This window comes from Battus philenor, unplaced genomic scaffold, assembly GCF_028537555.1.
Source record: "Battus philenor isolate CCGP_79_NKW_IND1 unplaced genomic scaffold, ilBatPhil1.0.hap1 SCAF_14, whole genome shotgun sequence".
In the NCBI taxonomy this organism is placed as follows: Eukaryota; Metazoa; Arthropoda; class Insecta; order Lepidoptera; family Papilionidae; genus Battus; species Battus philenor.
The window spans coordinates 7,882,924-7,901,793 of NW_027181676.1; the positions used below are offsets into that span (position 1 = coordinate 7,882,924).

The 18,870-nt window shown below is 32.3% G+C and overlaps 4 protein-coding genes across 5 annotated transcripts in view; 3 read left to right on the forward strand and 1 right to left on the reverse strand.

Annotated features, from left to right (window-relative positions):
- The first annotated feature begins 1,262 nt into the window (after positions 1-1,262).
- LOC137933796 (uncharacterized protein DDB_G0283357-like) lies at positions 1,263-7,630 on the forward strand. Its single transcript, XM_068777852.1, has 3 exons — positions 1,263-1,369; positions 2,330-5,393; positions 5,766-7,630. Exons 2-3 carry the CDS (start codon positions 2,342-2,344, stop codon positions 7,250-7,252), a joined length of 4,539 nt encoding a protein of 1,512 aa, XP_068633953.1. The 5' UTR covers positions 1,263-1,369; positions 2,330-2,341; the 3' UTR covers positions 7,253-7,630.
- A 2,055-nt stretch (positions 7,631-9,685) lies between these two features.
- Positions 9,686-12,777, forward strand: LOC137933785 (uncharacterized). Of its 2 annotated transcripts, none has more exons than XM_068777839.1 (7): positions 9,686-9,821; positions 9,988-10,067; positions 10,649-10,806; positions 11,722-11,793; positions 12,214-12,352; positions 12,433-12,551; positions 12,620-12,777. In XM_068777839.1, the coding sequence occupies exons 1-7, from the start codon at positions 9,769-9,771 to the stop codon at positions 12,764-12,766; spliced, it is 768 nt and encodes a 255-aa protein (XP_068633940.1). In that variant the 5' UTR covers positions 9,686-9,768; the 3' UTR covers positions 12,767-12,777. The 2 variants fall into 2 exon arrangements, with proteins under 2 accessions (XP_068633940.1, XP_068633941.1); XM_068777840.1 differs by having other exon boundaries at positions 12,436-12,551.
- Positions 12,778-12,915: 138 nt separating this feature from the next.
- Positions 12,916-13,547, forward strand: LOC137933786 (uncharacterized). Its single transcript, XM_068777841.1, has one exon. The coding sequence runs from the start codon at positions 12,932-12,934 to the stop codon at positions 13,469-13,471; it is 540 nt and encodes a 179-aa protein (XP_068633942.1). The 5' UTR covers positions 12,916-12,931; the 3' UTR covers positions 13,472-13,547.
- Positions 13,548-13,634: 87 nt separating this feature from the next.
- Positions 13,635-18,870, reverse strand: part of LOC137933805 (monocarboxylate transporter 2-like) — a 184,181-nt gene continuing 178,945 nt past the window's right edge. Inside the window, exons 9-11 of the mRNA XM_068777862.1 lie at positions 17,825-17,931; positions 16,848-17,068; positions 13,635-13,996 (exon numbers count right to left, since the gene is read on the reverse strand). Of these exons, the coding sequence (XP_068633963.1) occupies positions 13,754-13,996; positions 16,848-17,068; positions 17,825-17,931 (571 nt within the window). The 3' untranslated portion in view covers positions 13,635-13,753. The remainder of the gene's footprint in view (positions 13,997-16,847; positions 17,069-17,824; positions 17,932-18,870) is intronic.

Here is an 18,870-nt window from a genome sequence, read left to right on the forward strand (position 1 = left end):
AAAAGTAGTAGCGGAAGGGACTCCAGGAACGCTTCTTTCATCAATAAGTAAAACCTGCTTGTTTCGTAGATTGTAGCAGGTGTATGATGTTTATTGTACGAAACTGTTAAATTTAATCTCCCGTTATTGCTGTCTTCAGAGAGAGCTATTTTAAAATTTCCCGATCTGGGTTTCTTAAACCTACTGCACTTTTCCTGGGGAATATATTGTTCCCCGTTTATACGCTAGATACAAGTATATGTTATTGTACAAAATTAAGTTGTGAAGATTTATAACCATTTTTCCTGTCTGAAATGTGTTAGTCTGAATTATAATTGTTAATTTATTAACTAATAATTTGCGGACTGATAAATGATCTCAAGTTTTCACAAAAAAATTCTGTAGCATCAGAAAGACTAACTTGCAGTCTGTATTTAATGTTATTGTAAGAACTTAATGAACTAACAACAATTTTGATAAAAGTTTATTTTTATATTTTTTTTCCTCTGCCCTTGTAGCAGTGTCCTACTTTTAATGAAAGAACATTAATAAAACTGCCTCACTATCTATAAAATTACTGTAACGATTTATTGTAAAATATAATTGGCAATAAATACGAGTCGACGATCTGTATTAATTATAAAAATTTTAAATAAACCGTCTCCATTATGGCCCATGGTTGTACAATATCTGTATGTAGCCGTTCTTTTCGTTATATAAAAAATAAAAATAACCATTTTATCTATATGAGATTTCCACCTATGTTCTGAGTCTACATGACACCTCTAGAACTACAAGGCTTAGAAACTTGAATATCTATAGGAATATCACTCTTGCCAAGTAAAAATTAGCTAAAAATGGATTTTAGGTAATTTTGCGCGGCTAGGGAGTTGAGGAGGCTTCAATTAAGTCCGCGAAGAGAGGGAAGTGGCAAATTGTTCACTAACATATTATAAAATCTATAACAAATATTCAATATTGCTTTGCAAATTTAATAACAAATTATTCAATGAATATATTTTCAATAACTCCGCCTACACGGGTGACCAAGTGTGACCAAATATGAAATCATTCCACTGAATCATATTAAACAACTACATTCAAAAATTAAGCTATTACCCATGATTCATGTATTGATCACTAACGAGAATAACTATGTCCTCAGAGGTGTCAAGGATTGAAGAGATGGTGTATTATATATAAGTCGTATTTGCATGTCCAGACTTCTGAGAACACAGATCAGTCATGACCGGCCAAGAGGTTATCTTATAAGCGATATTAACATAAAACAATAAATTGGAGTCTCCTGTTCGGACAATGTCAGTGTGGAGCGATCACTGTAGCGTTTGGTGCTAGCTCTGTTGAATTTAGAGAACTGCTGAAATAAATCGTAAGTAATTTTTAAAAAGTTAAAAATATTTCTATATTTTTTTCATCAAGTCAGAAAGTAAGTTAAATAATGTTACCGTTATTGTGAAAAGGACATCCGATATTAATATATGTTTTCTAATGCAAATGTTATTATAGTCCTATATCCTGAATAAGAGTAGACATTTTTTTTCTTTGTCCATTATTTTTAAGTAAATATTTTTTTTCAAAATTTACCAAAAACTAATTTAATTAAATCAAGTTAGAATCATGTCAGTTCCCCGAGTTTATAGTCAATCTTCATATTCCTTGAAATTAATAACGATTACTATAGGGTGCAGTATTCATTGCACGCCAATAACTGCGACATACCTAGAGTTATTAAATTATTATCCTATACTTTTATATTTTTTGTAGACTCGTTTTGGGGTCCTCTCGTTCCCCTGTCGTGGGTAGACAAGATCTTTATTTTACGTTGTAATTTTTCAAATAATTTTGATTAATTTTCATACTATTTTTTCGTCTAATTCATTCTTTCCTCTAATTTCCTTCAAAATATATTTCATTCCTTTTCATACATCCCTTCCATACATCGCCTTACTTTGTTTGCCTTCCGTCCAGAGTTCTACAATTTTTTCGTTAATTTTTTTTATCATTAATAATTTATTTATTTTTAATACATGTTTATTTTCTTACTACCCAACTTTTATCTATTATAAAACATCTAGTTCACAAATTATCAATACGGTAACTTTTAAATGACTTTCGCGAAATCTTCCAATAACAAATGGGGGTTAGGACATGGTTTTTTTCGCCTATTAATTTTTTTTACTTATGTAGAAATAATTGTCAGTATATAGATATACAATAATTATAGTATTTAAATTTTGAATTTGTAACAAAGTACAATTCATTTAAAAACGCATAATGATTAATTTTGAATTATTAAGCATTTGTAATATGTAACATTGTGTCCTTACAGAAAGCGTCAAAAATGAGACGCTTGCTCGTCATCGCCGTTGTTTCGGCTTTGGCTGTTGCAAAGCCAGAATTGTACAAGGAAACAGAAGACTTTCAATACTCCAGAAGTTCTACGGACGAAGGGAGTAAAGCCGGTTTTTACGGTGCGCAAAGAGGGAACATGGGAGGGAACTATGAAAAAGCTCACAACATGGACAGGTTAGCGCAGCATCAGATGAGCGGACTTGTACGCACGGTCGACGGAGAGCTGGGCGACGGATACAAAACAAGAACTGGAAGCGTGTACAGCGCTGCCAACTCTAGGGGTATCTATGGGTCGGGTAACTACGATTTGAGCAACTTGCAAGGTCGCAATTTTGATGAAACTGAATCATTTAGTGATTCTCTATCACATTCATCAAGAACGTCACAAAATTCTGGATTTCAAAGTCAAGCTCATGCCCATAGCGGTGCTTACAGTAGCAGTAATCGCGCTCATAGCTCCGGGTTCAGAGGGTACACGGCCGGAGAACAATCGCAGCAGTTTGCTCAAACTGATAATTTACAATCTGCTGATAATTTACAAACGGTACACGGCTACGATTACGAAAATCAAGCAGCACAATACTTAAGTTCAGGTCATCAAAGTCACCATGGCTATGAACAAAGCAATGCAAATATTGACTACTCCGGTGCATATGGAGAGAATTCTCGGGTTCAAAGTCTTTCTTCAACACCAGTAAGAATTGTCGTCAGACCTGGAGCCAGACTGGCAATACCATTAAATGCTCAAACTTACGACACGAGCCGTACTTCATCATTTGATCTCAACCGCAATAACATCAATAGACAGACAGAAGCTGTCAGCAACAGTGGACAGACAAATTATAAACCTGAGCTTGGACCTAAACACTACGAGGCCTCATATAGCTACCGCAAGGAATGGGAAAAGCACAATACCCAGCCTATCAGTATTCCAGTGGCAATTCCTACTTCAAATCCTTTCGCTGCGCAAAGCGACAATTATAATGAAAACCAAGCAGCAAATATAGAAAACATACAAAAAAATTCTAATTTTAATTCGTATAATTCCGGTGCAAGTGATGTATATACTGGTAATACTAAAGCAGCGACAACGAGTCGATCGAGGTACCAAGCAGGTTTTAATGCACGCCATGGTAGTAGTACAATGTTAACCCAAAATACGAATGGATTTAATACAGATAGATACAACGCGCAGTTAGCGGCAAACACAAATGGATTTAACGTAGATACCAGTAATTCCCGATTAGCAAATGGGTACAGTACTAGTAGCGGAATGTCTTCATTAGCGTCCAATGCTAATGAATATAATGCAGGTAGGAGCAGTTCTTCACTCGTCTCAAGTTCTAACAGATATAACACTGGTAGTAGTTCTTTATTAACCTCAAGTGCAAATGGATATAATGGAGCACAAACATCTGCTGCAGAAACGACAGGTTCTGCTGATTCTTCAAACTTAGTAGAATTATTGAGTACAAAACCCAAAAGCTACCACTCTTCATACTCATATCATAAAGCTTGGGAGAGACAAGGAGACCCTTATGTAATAAAACCAGTCGGCAATGGTGCTTTAGATAGCCAGATAGCTCAGAAATTAACTGCCGCATCATCTACCCAAGGAGCATATGCGTCACATCATTATGGATCCCAATATAAACAAGCCCAGCAAAGTTTTTCACATAATGAATTAGGAGCTGATTGTGACGAAGAAGGCCATATTCGTGTAGCTCGTTCCTATGATCCATATAGAGATTATTATCAAAATTTGTACCAAGGACAAGAAGAATATACTCAGCAATTACAGAGTCAATCAGAAAATTTAAAAGAGTTGAGTCAACAACAACAAAGTCACTGGGACTATTTACGTGATCTAGGACAACAAGAGCAAAATCAGTGGGATAATTTTCAAACTGTAGGACAAGAGACCCAAAACCAAATGGACAATATACAAAATATAGGTCTACATACAGCAGCAGATGAATTGCTGGATTTGGGACAACAAACTCAAAATAATTGGGATAATAATCAAGACTTGCCTCAACAACCACAAGAAAAATTTGAAAAGCTGGAGGATTTAGGACAACAACCACAAAATCAATGGGATAGCACTCAAGACTTAAGTCAACAACCACAGGAAAAATTTGATAAGCTGGAGGATTTAGGACAACAAACTCAAAATCAATGGGATAACACACAAGACTTAAGTCAACAACCACAGGAGAAATTTGATAAGCTGGAGGATTTAGGACAACAAACTCAAAATCAATGGGATAACACACAAGACTTAAGTCAACAACCACAGGAGAAATTTGATAAGCTGGAGGATTTAGGACAACAAACTCAAAATCAATGGGATAACACGCAAGACTTAAGTCAACAACCACAGGAGAAATTTGATAAGCTGGAGGATTTAGGACAACAAACTCAAAATCAATGGGATAACACACAAGACTTAAGTCAACAACCACAGGAGAAATTTGATAAGCTGGAGGATTTAGGACAACAAACTCAAAATCAATGGGATAACACGCAAGACTTAAGTCAACAACCACAGGAGAAATTTGATAAGCTGGAGGATTTAGGACAACAAACTCAAAATCAATGGGATAACACACAAGAATTAAGTCAACAACCACAGGAGAAATTTGATAAGCTGGAGGTTTTAGGACAACAAACTCAAAATCAATGGGATAACACGCAAGACTTAAGTCAACAACCACAAGAGAAATTTGATAAGCTGGAGGTTTTGGGACAACAAACTCAAAATCAATGGGATAACACACAAGAATTAAGTCAACAACCACAGGAGAAATTTGATAAGCTGGAGGATTTAGGACAGCAAACTCAAAACCAATGGGATAGAACTCAAGATTTAAGTCAACAAACACAAGAAAAATTTGACAAGCTAGAGAATTTAGGGCAACAAACTCAAAATAAATGGGATACATTTGAAAATCAAAGACAACAACCAGATCAACACAGCACACAACAACAAAGTCAAAATGTCTGGAATAAACTTGAAAACACTGACCAACAAACCCAAAGTAAGTTTTTCTAATAACATAAAATGATAATAATCAAATAACTATAACTTAAAACAAACACTTTAACATAAAGTATATTTTTACTTAACTAACTGATACAAATAATACAATATCATAGCAGTATTTAACTAAAATGTGAAAATATAATAAATAAAACAATGTTAATGCTCCATAAAATTCCTAACCTAAAACAATGTTAATAACTCATTAAATAATAATAACTAATTAAACAGTGCTAAAATTCTCAATAACCACAAGCATTTTTGGTAGCGGTTTTGATTTCTAAACTTATTTAAAATAATAATGTTTTCAAAAACTATAAATAAATAAAAATTGAAATTACTCTTGTAATAATTAATAAAATGTTTATAGTACGCGAGCTGGAACAACAAATACCTCAAGAAGCAATAACTAAACCAAATAAAGAGCAATTTAGCAACTTAGATCAACAATCACAATCTCATTGGAATGTTTATAGCTTGAATAATAATCAATATTCCCAATCTGTTACCAAAAATAATGCAAATAATCAAGGTGACTTTATGCATAACTTAATGCACAATTTTTTTAATTCTGAAAGTTTCCATAGCCAACAATCACAAAACACATGGTCTACCATGAATGGTGTGAATGTGAATGAAAATGTTGAATCACCATCTACAACCAAATATGGTCATGGCAATTTTGGCTATTCTAATTCTTATTGGCAAGACCATCACTATAATAACAATTACAATGAGAATTATCATCATCATTATTCACAAGAGGCTGAGATTCAAACACAGACCGAACAGGAATCTTCTCCATTGGGTAGTCTTTGGGATAAATTAGATAATATTGCAAAACAGACCCTAAATGATAAAGATGAGGAAGATGCAACACAAAATACTGGTGTGAATAATTTAAATAATTTACAAAATGTACAGAAACAATTTGATTTTTCTACCTCAAGTACTGAAAAATCAAACCCTACCACTAAACCAAATAATCATATGAATGTACCACCAGCAGATATTGGACGTGGTGATATTGGTCCTGAAGATACAAGTATTGAAGATACTAATTCTACTCCTGAAATATCTTTAAACACTGTAAATAAAAGAAATAAAACACAAAAAGAAATAGAAACTCTGAGTTTAACTAGAAATTTAAATGAACAAAGTGATCAAAAAATACTACAGAACAATAGAGAAAATCTTAATAAATATCAACACAAATACAATTCAAATAATGAATGGTCTAATGTTGATAATACTAATACATTCAGTGTTTTAAGTGTAGAAGAACAAAAACCTTTAAAACAACAGGATAATGAACAAGCCATAATGCCTGTAACTGAATTGAAAAGTAATGCTTATGAACCTCAGTCCAGAAGTAATAGTCTAACAACACCCTTCATGCATACAAATTCAATGGGTCAAAATAATATCAACACTCAGTTAAATGAAGGAAACATGTACGAAAAATCAGCATCTGACAAACAAAATGAAATGGGTCAACAGTATGAGGACTTTGGGCAGGAAACTCAAGAATTACAAAGTCAAAGTACATTAGAAGAGTTTGGTCAGCAACTTAATTCTGATTGGCATCCTGAAAATGATTTGAATCAAGCACCCGAAGAGATTGCAGATCTTTCTCAATTCAAACATTATCCAAATAAGGAACATAATAATAGACAAAAACTTGAATCAATAGTAAGTACTGAACCAAATAATAATGAAAAACACACTACACAAACAAATACAGAAGTTTTAACACCTGCAGAAACTGGATCTACAGAACCTGGGTTTTGGAAATCTGTTGGCAGCAAATTAACAAATGCTAAAAAAAAGGTATTTTCATGGTTTGGTAGCAGTTAATTGATATAAGTCACAATTATTTAAACTTTTAAATCATGTGTTGTAACAAAATATTTATACACAACTAGTCAAATTAGCAAACAGCTATTATAATAACATCATGAGTATAATGTGGCTTAAAATACTACTATGGAATTTAACATCAGATTCATATTTAGTGGCACAAAGAAAAGTTTTTAAATGTGGTGTACTGTACCTCTGTGAGAGAGTTGAAGAATTTTATAAATGCTTGTTGCTGAACTGAATCTGAAAATAAAATATATATTGTTACCCAATATTGTATTAGGTTTAAAATGATTTATGATTATTTAATTTATTGTTAAAAGATGTGTCAGGTACTATCACTAATGTAATAAAATAATAAACTATGATTATGTATCTTTTCTTTAATTTATTTGAAATTACTGTATGCATTACTAATATATTATGCAACTGTTATAAAATGTGTTACACCATCCCATAAACTACCAAAAAATTAAGCTGAAGTTAGAAATATCACTTATAAATTAACAATAGTACTTTAAAAATAAATAAAATCGCAATAGTTTACATTATAAGCTTAATTACTAGCTATTTACAGACAGCTATAAATAACAAGAATTAAAATTGTTTCGTTGTATCTGCAGAATCTTTAAATGCCACTTGGAGACAATGTAAATGAGAGTACAATAAAAAAAACCATTTAATTTGCTATAAATTATTAGCATACTTTAAATGCAATGAAATGTGTCCAGCTGTGAATTGCTAAGCATTGAAATGATGATAATAATAAATGTGTTAATTAGTATAAAACTAAAACTCCTCAAAAATCACCTTTACATGTATGTTATGCAATGGAACAAAGCAACAGAATACAAAATCAATCATGTATGAGAAACTACACAGAACTTATAATTCTAATAATTCAGTTATAAAAACTTATGAGGTAGAATAAATTAGATTTTAAAATGCCATAATCTAAAAGAATATACAAAAAGTATTACGACGAAAAATTCTATAATAATTTTAGTTCAAGAAAAACTAAAACAAAATGTCTAAAAATTAAAACGCTTTACTGGACATTCTAATGTTACAATACATACAAAGGTTAAACATGTGTATTCTTTCAAAGTTTTGGTTGATTACTGATAGCCACATAGGCTCTCTTCGTTTATGATTATTTTAAAATGCATCAGTTTTTGAGATTTAGATATTCACTTATGAGTAAACGATTTGAACTGCCAGTTACATATAAAACATTGACGCAGAGTAGTTTTCTAATTATATTACAAATTTATAACATTTAAAATGTGTAGCCTAATTTCTTTTTTATTTTTAACAAGGTTCTCGACCATTTTAAAAACATTTTGTAACGCTCTTTGACTCAATGCCGAAGAAATTACAATTGATTTCTTATAACATTTTTTGCAATCAAACCTTTCTGTTTTGTTAAAATTAAATCTTACCTAAATTTAAAGCGTGAATAGGCTGTAAAGTTGACATTGTTTAAAAGTACTTTATTTTTTAAACAATATCATAAATGCACTAATAATAAATCGTGAAAGTAATGCGAAAATGGCGCGCTTCGTTGATTAACTGTCAGGTAAATTTTTTTATGATGGATATAGACAATTAAATAACGTATAGACGAAAAAAATAGAATTAACTACTACTTTATGATGTTTATAATCTAGACAATGAAACAACTAATTAACGATTACATTTAAAACATCAACAAATAGTAGTCTAAAACAAGGAAGATTAAAAATTAATCGTAATATTTTGACTGATTGTATTAAGTTACTTAAATGTTAAGCGACAGCAAACGTATTCAGAACTAAGTTCTGTTAAATAAATTTATAATATTATAATCTCACCGGGTTTCAGGTGGCATAATGCTAAAAGTATTTAAGTTGGACTTCATTATAACAGCACAGTTCTGTGGCTCTCTTAGAAATGTTGGCCCAAGATGTTTGGTTCCTTATTTTAAAGCGATTATTCTGTATAGATGTCTGCAATTCTGTGCCATAAACCGTATAAAAAGTTTTAAGTACCAGTGAAAGAATTAGCAGATCGATTCTTATATTTATAAAACTGTAGGTATCAAAATTAAACATTTTTAAAGGATCGATGAAGTAACATTCTTATAAAAATTATAAAATTCCTCTAATTAATAAAAAGGCTAATAATATAACTTTGAAATTGTTATTTTTGACATAATTTAAGTATAGTTTCATAATTTTAATAAAGTTTAATAAATTTGTTTAAACGTGTCCACTTAAATTAGTAAATCATTATTTATTCTTGGTAATCATTTTTATAAACATGATAATTTTTAAACACTTTTACGTGATCTTGTTTAAATATCATTAAGTTATTGTGTTTAAGCTATGGCAGTCCACGTATTAAATTAATATCTGTACTTTAAAAGACAATTGGGAGTTATAATATAAGTCACGTCAGTTGTGTTGTGAAAACGGTACAAATTTTGTGTTTTGGCAAAAGTAAATGTTGTGTTAGGATTATTAAATATTACTATGTTCATTTTCAAATGTGCACTAATAATTTTATCGTCAACTTACATTCTATCGTGAGTATTAAATTACTTAGGCTATTTAAAAGTATTTTTCGGTACTTTATACACATTAATATTATAATTGCAATATAAAATATTAACATTATGTGAAATATGTTACGTAAAAGCCTTTAATATCAATAAAAATAATAAAATGGGGTTAATATTGTTTTTTTTTCAGACTTTGTTTTCAAATCGCCAAAGAAACAAACTCTTTAGATACTGGCCTTGCTTTTTTATATGTGGCCAGTGGAGCAATAGGTGAGAGCAGATTATTGGGTTCAGCATATCTTTGCTTGTTGCAATAGAGTTATAAAATATTAAGCATTGTTTTTTTTGCTATCATGATGAAATTATTGGCAACCTGAAATATATATTTCTATGGCAAATTAGTGGTGTTTATAATTGCAGATATTAAACAAGATCTCATCACACTGTCTGAATCAAATAAAAAAATTCAAAACTTTAGATTTAATGTTTTTAAATTTAGATTTTCAAATGAATAAATTGCTTTCAACACTAAAACTTCCTTGTTTTGGATTAACATGGATCATTACTAATAATCATAAATATTCATTATCTTTTATTAGTTGTGTGCTCTTACTATTTGTATTCATCTCCCACCATTTCTCATAAATATTTTTTACACAAAGAAATTTATGCATGCTATAGATTTATCACAATGTCTGACCCGAAGTTTGTCAAGATGGTCTTGTGCTGCCTGTATCCAGTGACTTCCCATAAACTTGTATAATAAGGAAGTTTGTCATAATAAGGAAGTAATAATATAGTATATAAGGATTGGTATAAGTTTTTAACCTTGGTGCTAACAATTTTTTCAGCTGGGAAAATCATCTATGACAGATACCAGCAAATTCATGTATTAGGTTCACTAACACCAAATCCCAATGTGACTTCCTTTGCAAACAGGATTGCTTCCTTTTTAGCATCAATTCTGTCTCTGGGCTTCCTAACATATCTTTTTTTATTTCTATTTAAGGTAAGTATAAATAAATGACTATATCATAATCTCAACATAACAACAGAATGTTGTAATTGAAATTAAGATTTTGTGCATCATTAAACAGAATTTGTGCACTTTAAAAATTATTCTTTTATATACAAAAATGTATAATATAACAAATTTTCCCAGAAATTGTGTCCTGCATAATATGTATACCTGAAACATAAATTTATTATTTGGACTTATATCCAAATAATCAGTCCGTGTAATCAGTCATGCAGTTTATGCTTCAAAAAACCTTATAGTTCTACATCATTGTGTTAGTAGATCTCTTTATGGGCAATATATATGCTTTTACAATAAGATGCCAGAAAAAGTTCAGAAAGTTTCTATTGCTATATTTAAAAAAAAATATTTCAAAAATGTATTTGTGCAAAAGGTTATTTCACTGTGAGTCACTTCCTAAAAGATACCTTATTGGGAATGATTTGTTTGTTCTCTGGGCTATTTCAATGTTTATTAAATTTTAAAATTTGATGTTATTAGAAAAAAACAGTCCTGCTGTTTCTTTTGCCTGTTCTCAGGTTTGAGGTATTTCATCCAAATAGGTGGTAAAATCAAGTTGATGTCAACAAAAGTAAATCCATCATATGTTGGTTGAATAATGATTTTTTGAATATGAATTTCTTTATTCTTTAGGTAAAACAAATATCTATTTTATTATCTAGTTTTGTATTATATTTCTATGTATATCATAGCAATCATGAAAGTCAGTACAAAACTAAAATGGCAAAGTTTATAGTAAAGTTTCTTTATAAATTACACATGTAAATTTACTCACTTATATTTAAAAGCGGAACTCTTAAGCCTTTCATGTTATATGAGACAAGAATGCAAACTACATTAATGTTTTGGTTTGGTAAAAACATTTCAAATAAACCATGTTTTCAGGTGGATGATCATTGTTTAATTGCCTTAAATATTTTTATATGTGCTTTTGGCACTTTGTACTTATGGGTTCAGGTGAGTGTGATTTATATATAACTTGTTTTTTGTGTATAAATATTTATATTGAATTTGCATTAATAATTATTTTTATACCTCTATTATTTTTTTTGCTTATTGTCTAGTCCTTAGCATTATAATCCCTAAGAGAAATTGTTGAAGAGTCCTATTAAAAAAATATATTTATTTGATTTTAAAGTTGCATTGACATACTATTGTAATGAATGTACATGTTCATAGAATATATTCACACTCATGAATATTGCATAAATGCTTTTTAAATAAATTAGTACAACTTCCTTTGTGTACTTCATAAAAATAATGTTAATTTGGAATCATTTTATGTATCAATTATAGAGTTCTGGTATTTCTGTTACATTCTGATATTAAATTTCTGTTGATAGCTATATATTTCAAAATAATTTCTGATTTTTTCAGTGCATTATTACCACATATATATCAACATTGTTTTATGACAAAAACTTGTTAACACTTCGACAATGTCTTGCCAATTTGAGCTTCCTTTTACTAATTCTTATGACCATTTTTGGAACTATAACTGCATTTTTACTTGAAGGTAAATAATTATGTTGTATATGTATACAATGGATATGTGGAAGAGTGTTATGTGTTCTTTATATATATATATTTTGATAGCAGGTTCCAGTGGTTATCATGCTTGTGTTATAGTCACATCACTATGCAGTTACTCCTTAACAGCTATGTTCTGTACATTTTTGATGTCATTTGAAAAGGAATATGAGTATTTTGCATTGGTAAGTGTGCTATTTCATAGTAATAATTAGTTATTTTAAAATTTTAGTAAGTTGAATTGTTATTTCAGGGTTTACGGTCCGAATTCTTATTAGATGACGCCTGTTCTTTGAATAATGCGTCACTCACCGAGCCAGATGGTTTATATGGAACACAAGATATACTCTCCAGTGCAATCGTTATAAAGGGGAGTATTAGTCGTGCGAAGGTTTCTTGACCAGAGGCCGTGCCCACAGCGGGCACGGTAACACATTCCATTAGGACTTCGAATCCTTTAACTTACGGCAGCTTTGAGCACACCCAAATTAATATAGAACAAATAGATAGTAATAACGAATGTTTACAAGACGAAGAAGTCCTTTTGGACAATAACGATAGTGGTATGTCGTCGGAGGAGAACGAGGACTCATTCAACGTGTGTGTGTATAATAACAATCATTTAAATAAGAATACTGTAGCGATTGACGACAACGAGGGTGTTAAAACAAAGTGCCTAACAAGCGAATCTCAAAGTGCTGTGCTTTGGAATGAAATTCCAAGTTGTTCAAAAGATGTTTACAATAGAAACGTTAAGGACGACAACGTGTACAGGTTTAGATCTGCTGATATACTTAACGACAATGAAATAATTAATTCTGAATTTATAGTAATAGATCTGACATGTGATGTCGATAATGTCTGTGAGTCTAATAGGTATGGAAATGATATTGGTACAAATGTGTATAACCTCGATTGTGATAACTCAAGCATTCTTAGCGTAGATTCAAATCAGAGTTTAGTTCCTGTTGTGAACAATGAAATCATTGTGTCTGAAAATCAGAAGTTGGTTAGTTTATCCCTGTCCATTCTTCTCGCTGCACTTTTACAAGCGATGCGCTGTTTCGCTCAGTTTATAGAGGATATTGTAATTCCACAGCGGTAATACTTATTGAAACCTATCATATATTTTTCGGTGCAGTATTCCCTAATTATAAATGTATTACAAATTTCAATATTATATTTAATTACCATCTTTTAATTGTAGTTTTATTGAACACAATGGAAATTAAAAAAGGTATATCGTAGTAATAATTTAATAACTTATATTTAGTACACAATTGTCGCTAGTATTCACACACATCAAATAAATTATGAGGTTAAATAGGTCGTAGGTACATTAACCAATTTATGCTATTTATTGTCTCAAAATTATTTCACTACAAGTTTATAACGACGCCTCGTTTATCACTGTGATCAGTCTATTGTTGGAGTTATGGCACTTTTTTTTCCATTTAATTGAGTTGTTTCGGTTTTCGGGCGACGATTGGTTTTCGGCGTTGGTGGAAGGCTGCGGTGAAGTGGAATTGCCGACGACTATAGACCAGCGTCTACCGCGTCGTTCATTCAAGTTGGGCAGCTCTGCTATTAAATTATTTTCATACTCACTCAGCATTAGATAATTTTCCACCTGTAAAGTGCAAAAGTATAATTTCACATAACATGACAAGAATATTGACGATGTATTCGGTTAAAAAATTGTTGCATTAGACTCAAGAAATCTTAGACCGGGCCTCTTGAGGGCGCCAGTGCGCTTAGTCCGAATATTTATAGAGCGTTCGCCTAAGAACTTTGCGGTCTCTTAGACTTAGCGCCCTCTGCGTCCTGTCCCTTCCTGGAAGTCAGGTAAAAGCTTAAAATTCTAAATGACATGTCAATCCATCCTCAAGTTAGTAAAGTTTATGTAATCGATTTTACATATATATATATATATATATATATATATAGTTTGCCTTAAGAAAATAGTTGTGTAGTGAGATATTATTAGCTAACCTAGTTTTCGCAACCATTACAACTTAGTCTCAATTGAAAAAAGGATGTTACGTCAGGCATTTCTGTACCGTGAAGATCGGATAATACGACTTGGCCGCTAATGTGATTAGACTTACGCAACAAACGGTTGCGCGGTAATGTATTTTAAACTCACATTTCGTATTGCCCCACATTCTACCTTTTATTTAGTACATTTATGTATGTTAATGCTATATCATTAGTCTTGGGAATTCAATTACAAAATATAACACTTGTGTAATATGCAAGTTCGCGTGTAGAGCTTAAAAATTATCCGCAATAATATTTTTTGAGCATGCTAACGAGAGGAGCAAGACGTACATTTGGCGAGGGAATGTATGCTGCCAAAATCAATGTAAATAGGGTATAGGTTGAAGTAACAATTTTTATATATTTTTTAACTTTACAGAAAATGCTACTTTTTATGTTACGATGGTTTAGCTGGGATGAAACACGATGAAACACAGAAGGCGTTTATTCCCTTTTCAGAGTAACTGTAATCGACTACTCCTTCAGGAGCGTTCGCATATGCCAATACTCTATATGTCACTGGATTGGAAGGCCGTTAAACAATTAGGTTGATTAAGCGAACGTATCATGATGTCATTGGGACTTTGTAAAGGACTTCAGTTTCCCTGATCGTTACCGTTAACAGTACGCCAGATAGGATTGTAACACAGATTTTTCGTCACCGGAGTATAAAAATGTTAGGTTTCAATGTTATAGTAAACACAATGATTCATTGAGAGAAACTTCGCCGTCAAGGCCGATTGGTTTACGAATGGCTGCGAATTAAATTATATGTAGCTTGTCTTAAAGGCGCCGAAACTCGTGAACGTGTCTTGGTCTCAGGATGACGCGGCGTTTGAAAGTATAGAGAGGCAATATTTTATAGGTGTCACATACATAGCGAATTTGGATAGTAGCAGAATCGAAATAGTGGACCAATGCTTGTTTTAAAGAAGTAGGTAACAGTTGGTTGTTCCAAGTTAGCAAGCAGGTATTAGATATGAATGTACCTATTATGCATGACCATGAGGCTTTGTATTACGCGGATTTTTGCGACGCACGGGCTTGCGTATGTGAGGACCAGTTTAATAACAACTTTAAAGATGTCATATTTGACAGGGATATTTTACACTTGCAAAAGGCTACGGGATTGTTTTTGGAGTAGTTTCGTTCATCAACAATATTACTGATTATACATTTGCGATATAACTAAAAACATCAAAACTATTTCCCTAATACTTAGTAAACAAAAACCATATGAAAACAATATTAAATGGGTGGACATTAACGTCAAAATATTTACAATCAAAATAAGTAATAGTGTAAACATTTATTAGCTAAATTTAGATTAATTAGTCTCATTCAGTTAGCTAACATTCTTATGCCTGTTACAAATAATGGGATTAAATTGGAATTTATACTATTCGTCAAGTATCATCATTTCTGTGTTATATGTTGTAAGAATAAGAAAACTTCGATTTTTGAATTATTGAGAAGTGTCATTTCACATTACGATTCTTCTGAGATAAGATAAGGACAATAATTGAAGAGGCAGCTAGTTGAAATGACAATTAAGAAACATTAAAAGGTTCATAAACCACTTCGACACGGGATTATCGGCCATAGAACTTTGCCCGAAAACAGCAGGCATTATCTGCCAGTTACCGGTTTGGGCAGTGCAGAGATAAATTAATAGGAATAGGTGAAAATAGTTCATAAAAAACGAAAAATAAAATAGAGTAAAACCATATTGAAAAGGAAGAGAATCGAATACATACATCATACAAATACATACAAAGAGAATACATACATACATCATCTTAGACGTATTAGGTGAACGTACACACTGCAATTACAGAGAAGATAAACGTTCTTGACTAAACTAGACTCGACGGTTTTAGGCGTTCATATTATGGTTATCGACTATGCAAAATCCATGTTTGTGATATGTATGATAATGGAAATTAATATACTATAGTCCATGTTTGTGATATGTGTACGCTCGTACTGAATAAGGTATACACTAAAATAATGGAAATTAAAAAAAATAAGAAAGGTTGCGCTGTCCATTGAGCATTATTTATAAATCTTCCTTTGACATGAACACTTATTTTTTTTAAATACACATTATATTTTAGGCACATTAACGTAAAATAATACCTACCGTCCAGGTCAGCGCCTGCAAGATGGGTTATGGCAAGTATCTTTTCAGAAAAGGCAGTAAAAGGTTCCTAGTAAAGTTTGTATTCCAGTTGTCTGAATATTACAAGAGTAATACATTTCCTCTCTGAGGCTTTTGTGACCAGTCGCTCCGTGGAGGTGGGAAGAGGTAGCTTCCCAATCCGGGTAAATAATGAATCTAAAAACCCTAGCTGAGGTTCATGGTAAAACAGCATTTTTTCTTGATTAACAAATTTACATAGAATACCTGTAAGATAGAGTTGCTAACAATTGCTCATTACCTTATTACAACTAGTGATACAATCACCACCGCAGTCCAAATCCTCCAGAAGATGTTCTGGTATGTCAAGGTCTAGATCAAGATCGAGACCCCCTTCTTCACTGATACAGGTGAGCTCCGGTGGTAATTTCGCAGGCGGTGAACCCAAGCTGCCAGGGCCGATGCTGTCGAGTAGGAGATCTCGCCCAGCTCTGCCTGGGGCAACTAATTCTGCTCCTAGAACTTTACAATTGATTGTTAATGAAAAATTACAAAATATGTGTAAGATAGGAATCATTCGATTCACTTTAAAGAAATATATGTTTTACGAATTTGGAAGCTGAGCTGAAATAACCGTGAGGAGACTTTAGGAAGGTTCGAGTTATTATTTAATCAAAAAGTGCTTCTTCGTTAAGTCCACCAATAATCTAGATAGGAACCATCAAGATTGATACAAGGGTTTGGGAACATCACCCCGAACAAAGTGTAGACATAGGATTTGGAAGACTGACTTCAAGAGAATTAGAACGTAAACGCACAGGAAAAGTAAAAGTCATAATGTAGTGAATCATCTTTGCTAGTATGACCAAGCCTTGTAAGTAAAGCAAGTATTTTTTCAAAAAAATTTTTCTTTGACAGATTATTGTGTGTTTTCATTTTATGATTGCATTCTCAACGCGTACGAATTATAGAGACACAAACTAGTATTTTTATGAAAGTTTTGCCAAATTAAAGTATATATAAAACTATTATGATTGCATGACAGATATCGATTTAAGATCGACGGTATTATTTAATTTTATGAGGAATCACCGTTACGCTGTAATAATAGTATAGATTCGCTTTAATGCGCCTTAGCTATGTACGCGGCGAAGGAGGGAAAGTATCAGCTGCTTCGATTCGGCAGTCCGTCGTCCACGATAGCGACTACAGCGTTCATGTTGTATTTTTTACAGCGATTTTGGTGGCGCTACAGTAAAAAGGATATTATTTTTGTACCTAAAGCGGTGGCGGCACCAGTAGCAGCTCGTGGTTCACGTTCCCGGCTGCGACTGCGCCGAGATTGTCCGCAAGCTGACTCGCAAGTACCAGTGCCGCCATTTTCTCTGAAAATCAAATATAATATTGTTGCTAGAACTATATAGTGCTCATATTTTTGGGAATCAACAGAAAACTAATGTAAATTAAAAAAAAAATAACATTGGGAAATTGATGTAAAAATACGTGGTTTCGTTTTGGAAATAATAAAGGCTATTTTTTCTAAAGAGTAGTGGTAGCTCAACGATAGAGGATTTAGTCTTGCGATCGTAAGTCGCGGGATCGTTTCCGTTCGATCATATGTATAATTCAAAATTTGTGCATTAACTATATACAATATTTTAGAGGATAGGCAGCAGCGTCATCTGCTTACTATAATACCACACTGCGATCGCCAACCCAACTGCCAGGCGTTGTGATTATGGTATATTCCGCCATAGACATTTTTGGAGGTGGACTATGTCTTGCAGTGAGTGTCTATGGGCTGAAAAGACGATGACGACGACTTTTCTAATGCAGGAAAAAACAGTTTCGGCTTTGTTTTGTACGATTATTATAATTAACCTTATTTCCTCTATGATGGTTGACATAGATTTGCGATGTCTTTGTGTGTATTCATTTGGGGTATATCGTATGCTGTAGGGCAACTAGTTAAGTACCACCGCGGCCGCAAAGTATAATAATAATAGTTCGCAATTGTTACTATATAATGGATTAAAGTTAAAGTAACAAGTGAAGCTATCAGTCCAATAAGTCGTGTCTTCTCGTGTTAAGGTAATAAACGTAAATGTGGTTAAACCTTGGAAATCCTGTATGGAAATTCAATCTTGCACTACATTGTTGTGACTGAACTCTTTTTGTTGTATTGTTAACCCAAATTTGTTGTTAGTTGAACCCGCAGATTGTTTCGTTATTTTGTAGTATAAAGATAGTGTTATTAATTTCGATAGTACAAATTTCCTTGATAAAATCTTGAACAATTTATTACAAGTAGATCTTGTCTTTAT

Coding starts and splice junctions, on each gene's coding strand:
- LOC137933796 (XM_068777852.1), top strand. CDS start 2,342: ATGAGACGCTTGCTCGTCATCGCCGTTGTTTCGGCTTTGGCTGTTGCA. Junction 5,394..5,765: donor CACTGACCAACAAACCCAAA/GTAAGTTTTTCT, acceptor AAATGTTTATAG/TACGCGAGCTGGAACAACAA.
- LOC137933785 (XM_068777839.1), top strand. CDS start 9,769: ATGTTCATTTTCAAATGTGCACTAATAATTTTATCGTCAACTTACATT. Junction 10,068..10,648: donor TGTGGCCAGTGGAGCAATAG/GTGAGAGCAGAT, acceptor CAATTTTTTCAG/CTGGGAAAATCATCTATGAC. Junction 11,794..12,213: donor CTTTGTACTTATGGGTTCAG/GTGAGTGTGATT, acceptor TGATTTTTTCAG/TGCATTATTACCACATATAT.
- LOC137933786 (XM_068777841.1), top strand. CDS start 12,932: ATGTCGTCGGAGGAGAACGAGGACTCATTCAACGTGTGTGTGTATAAT.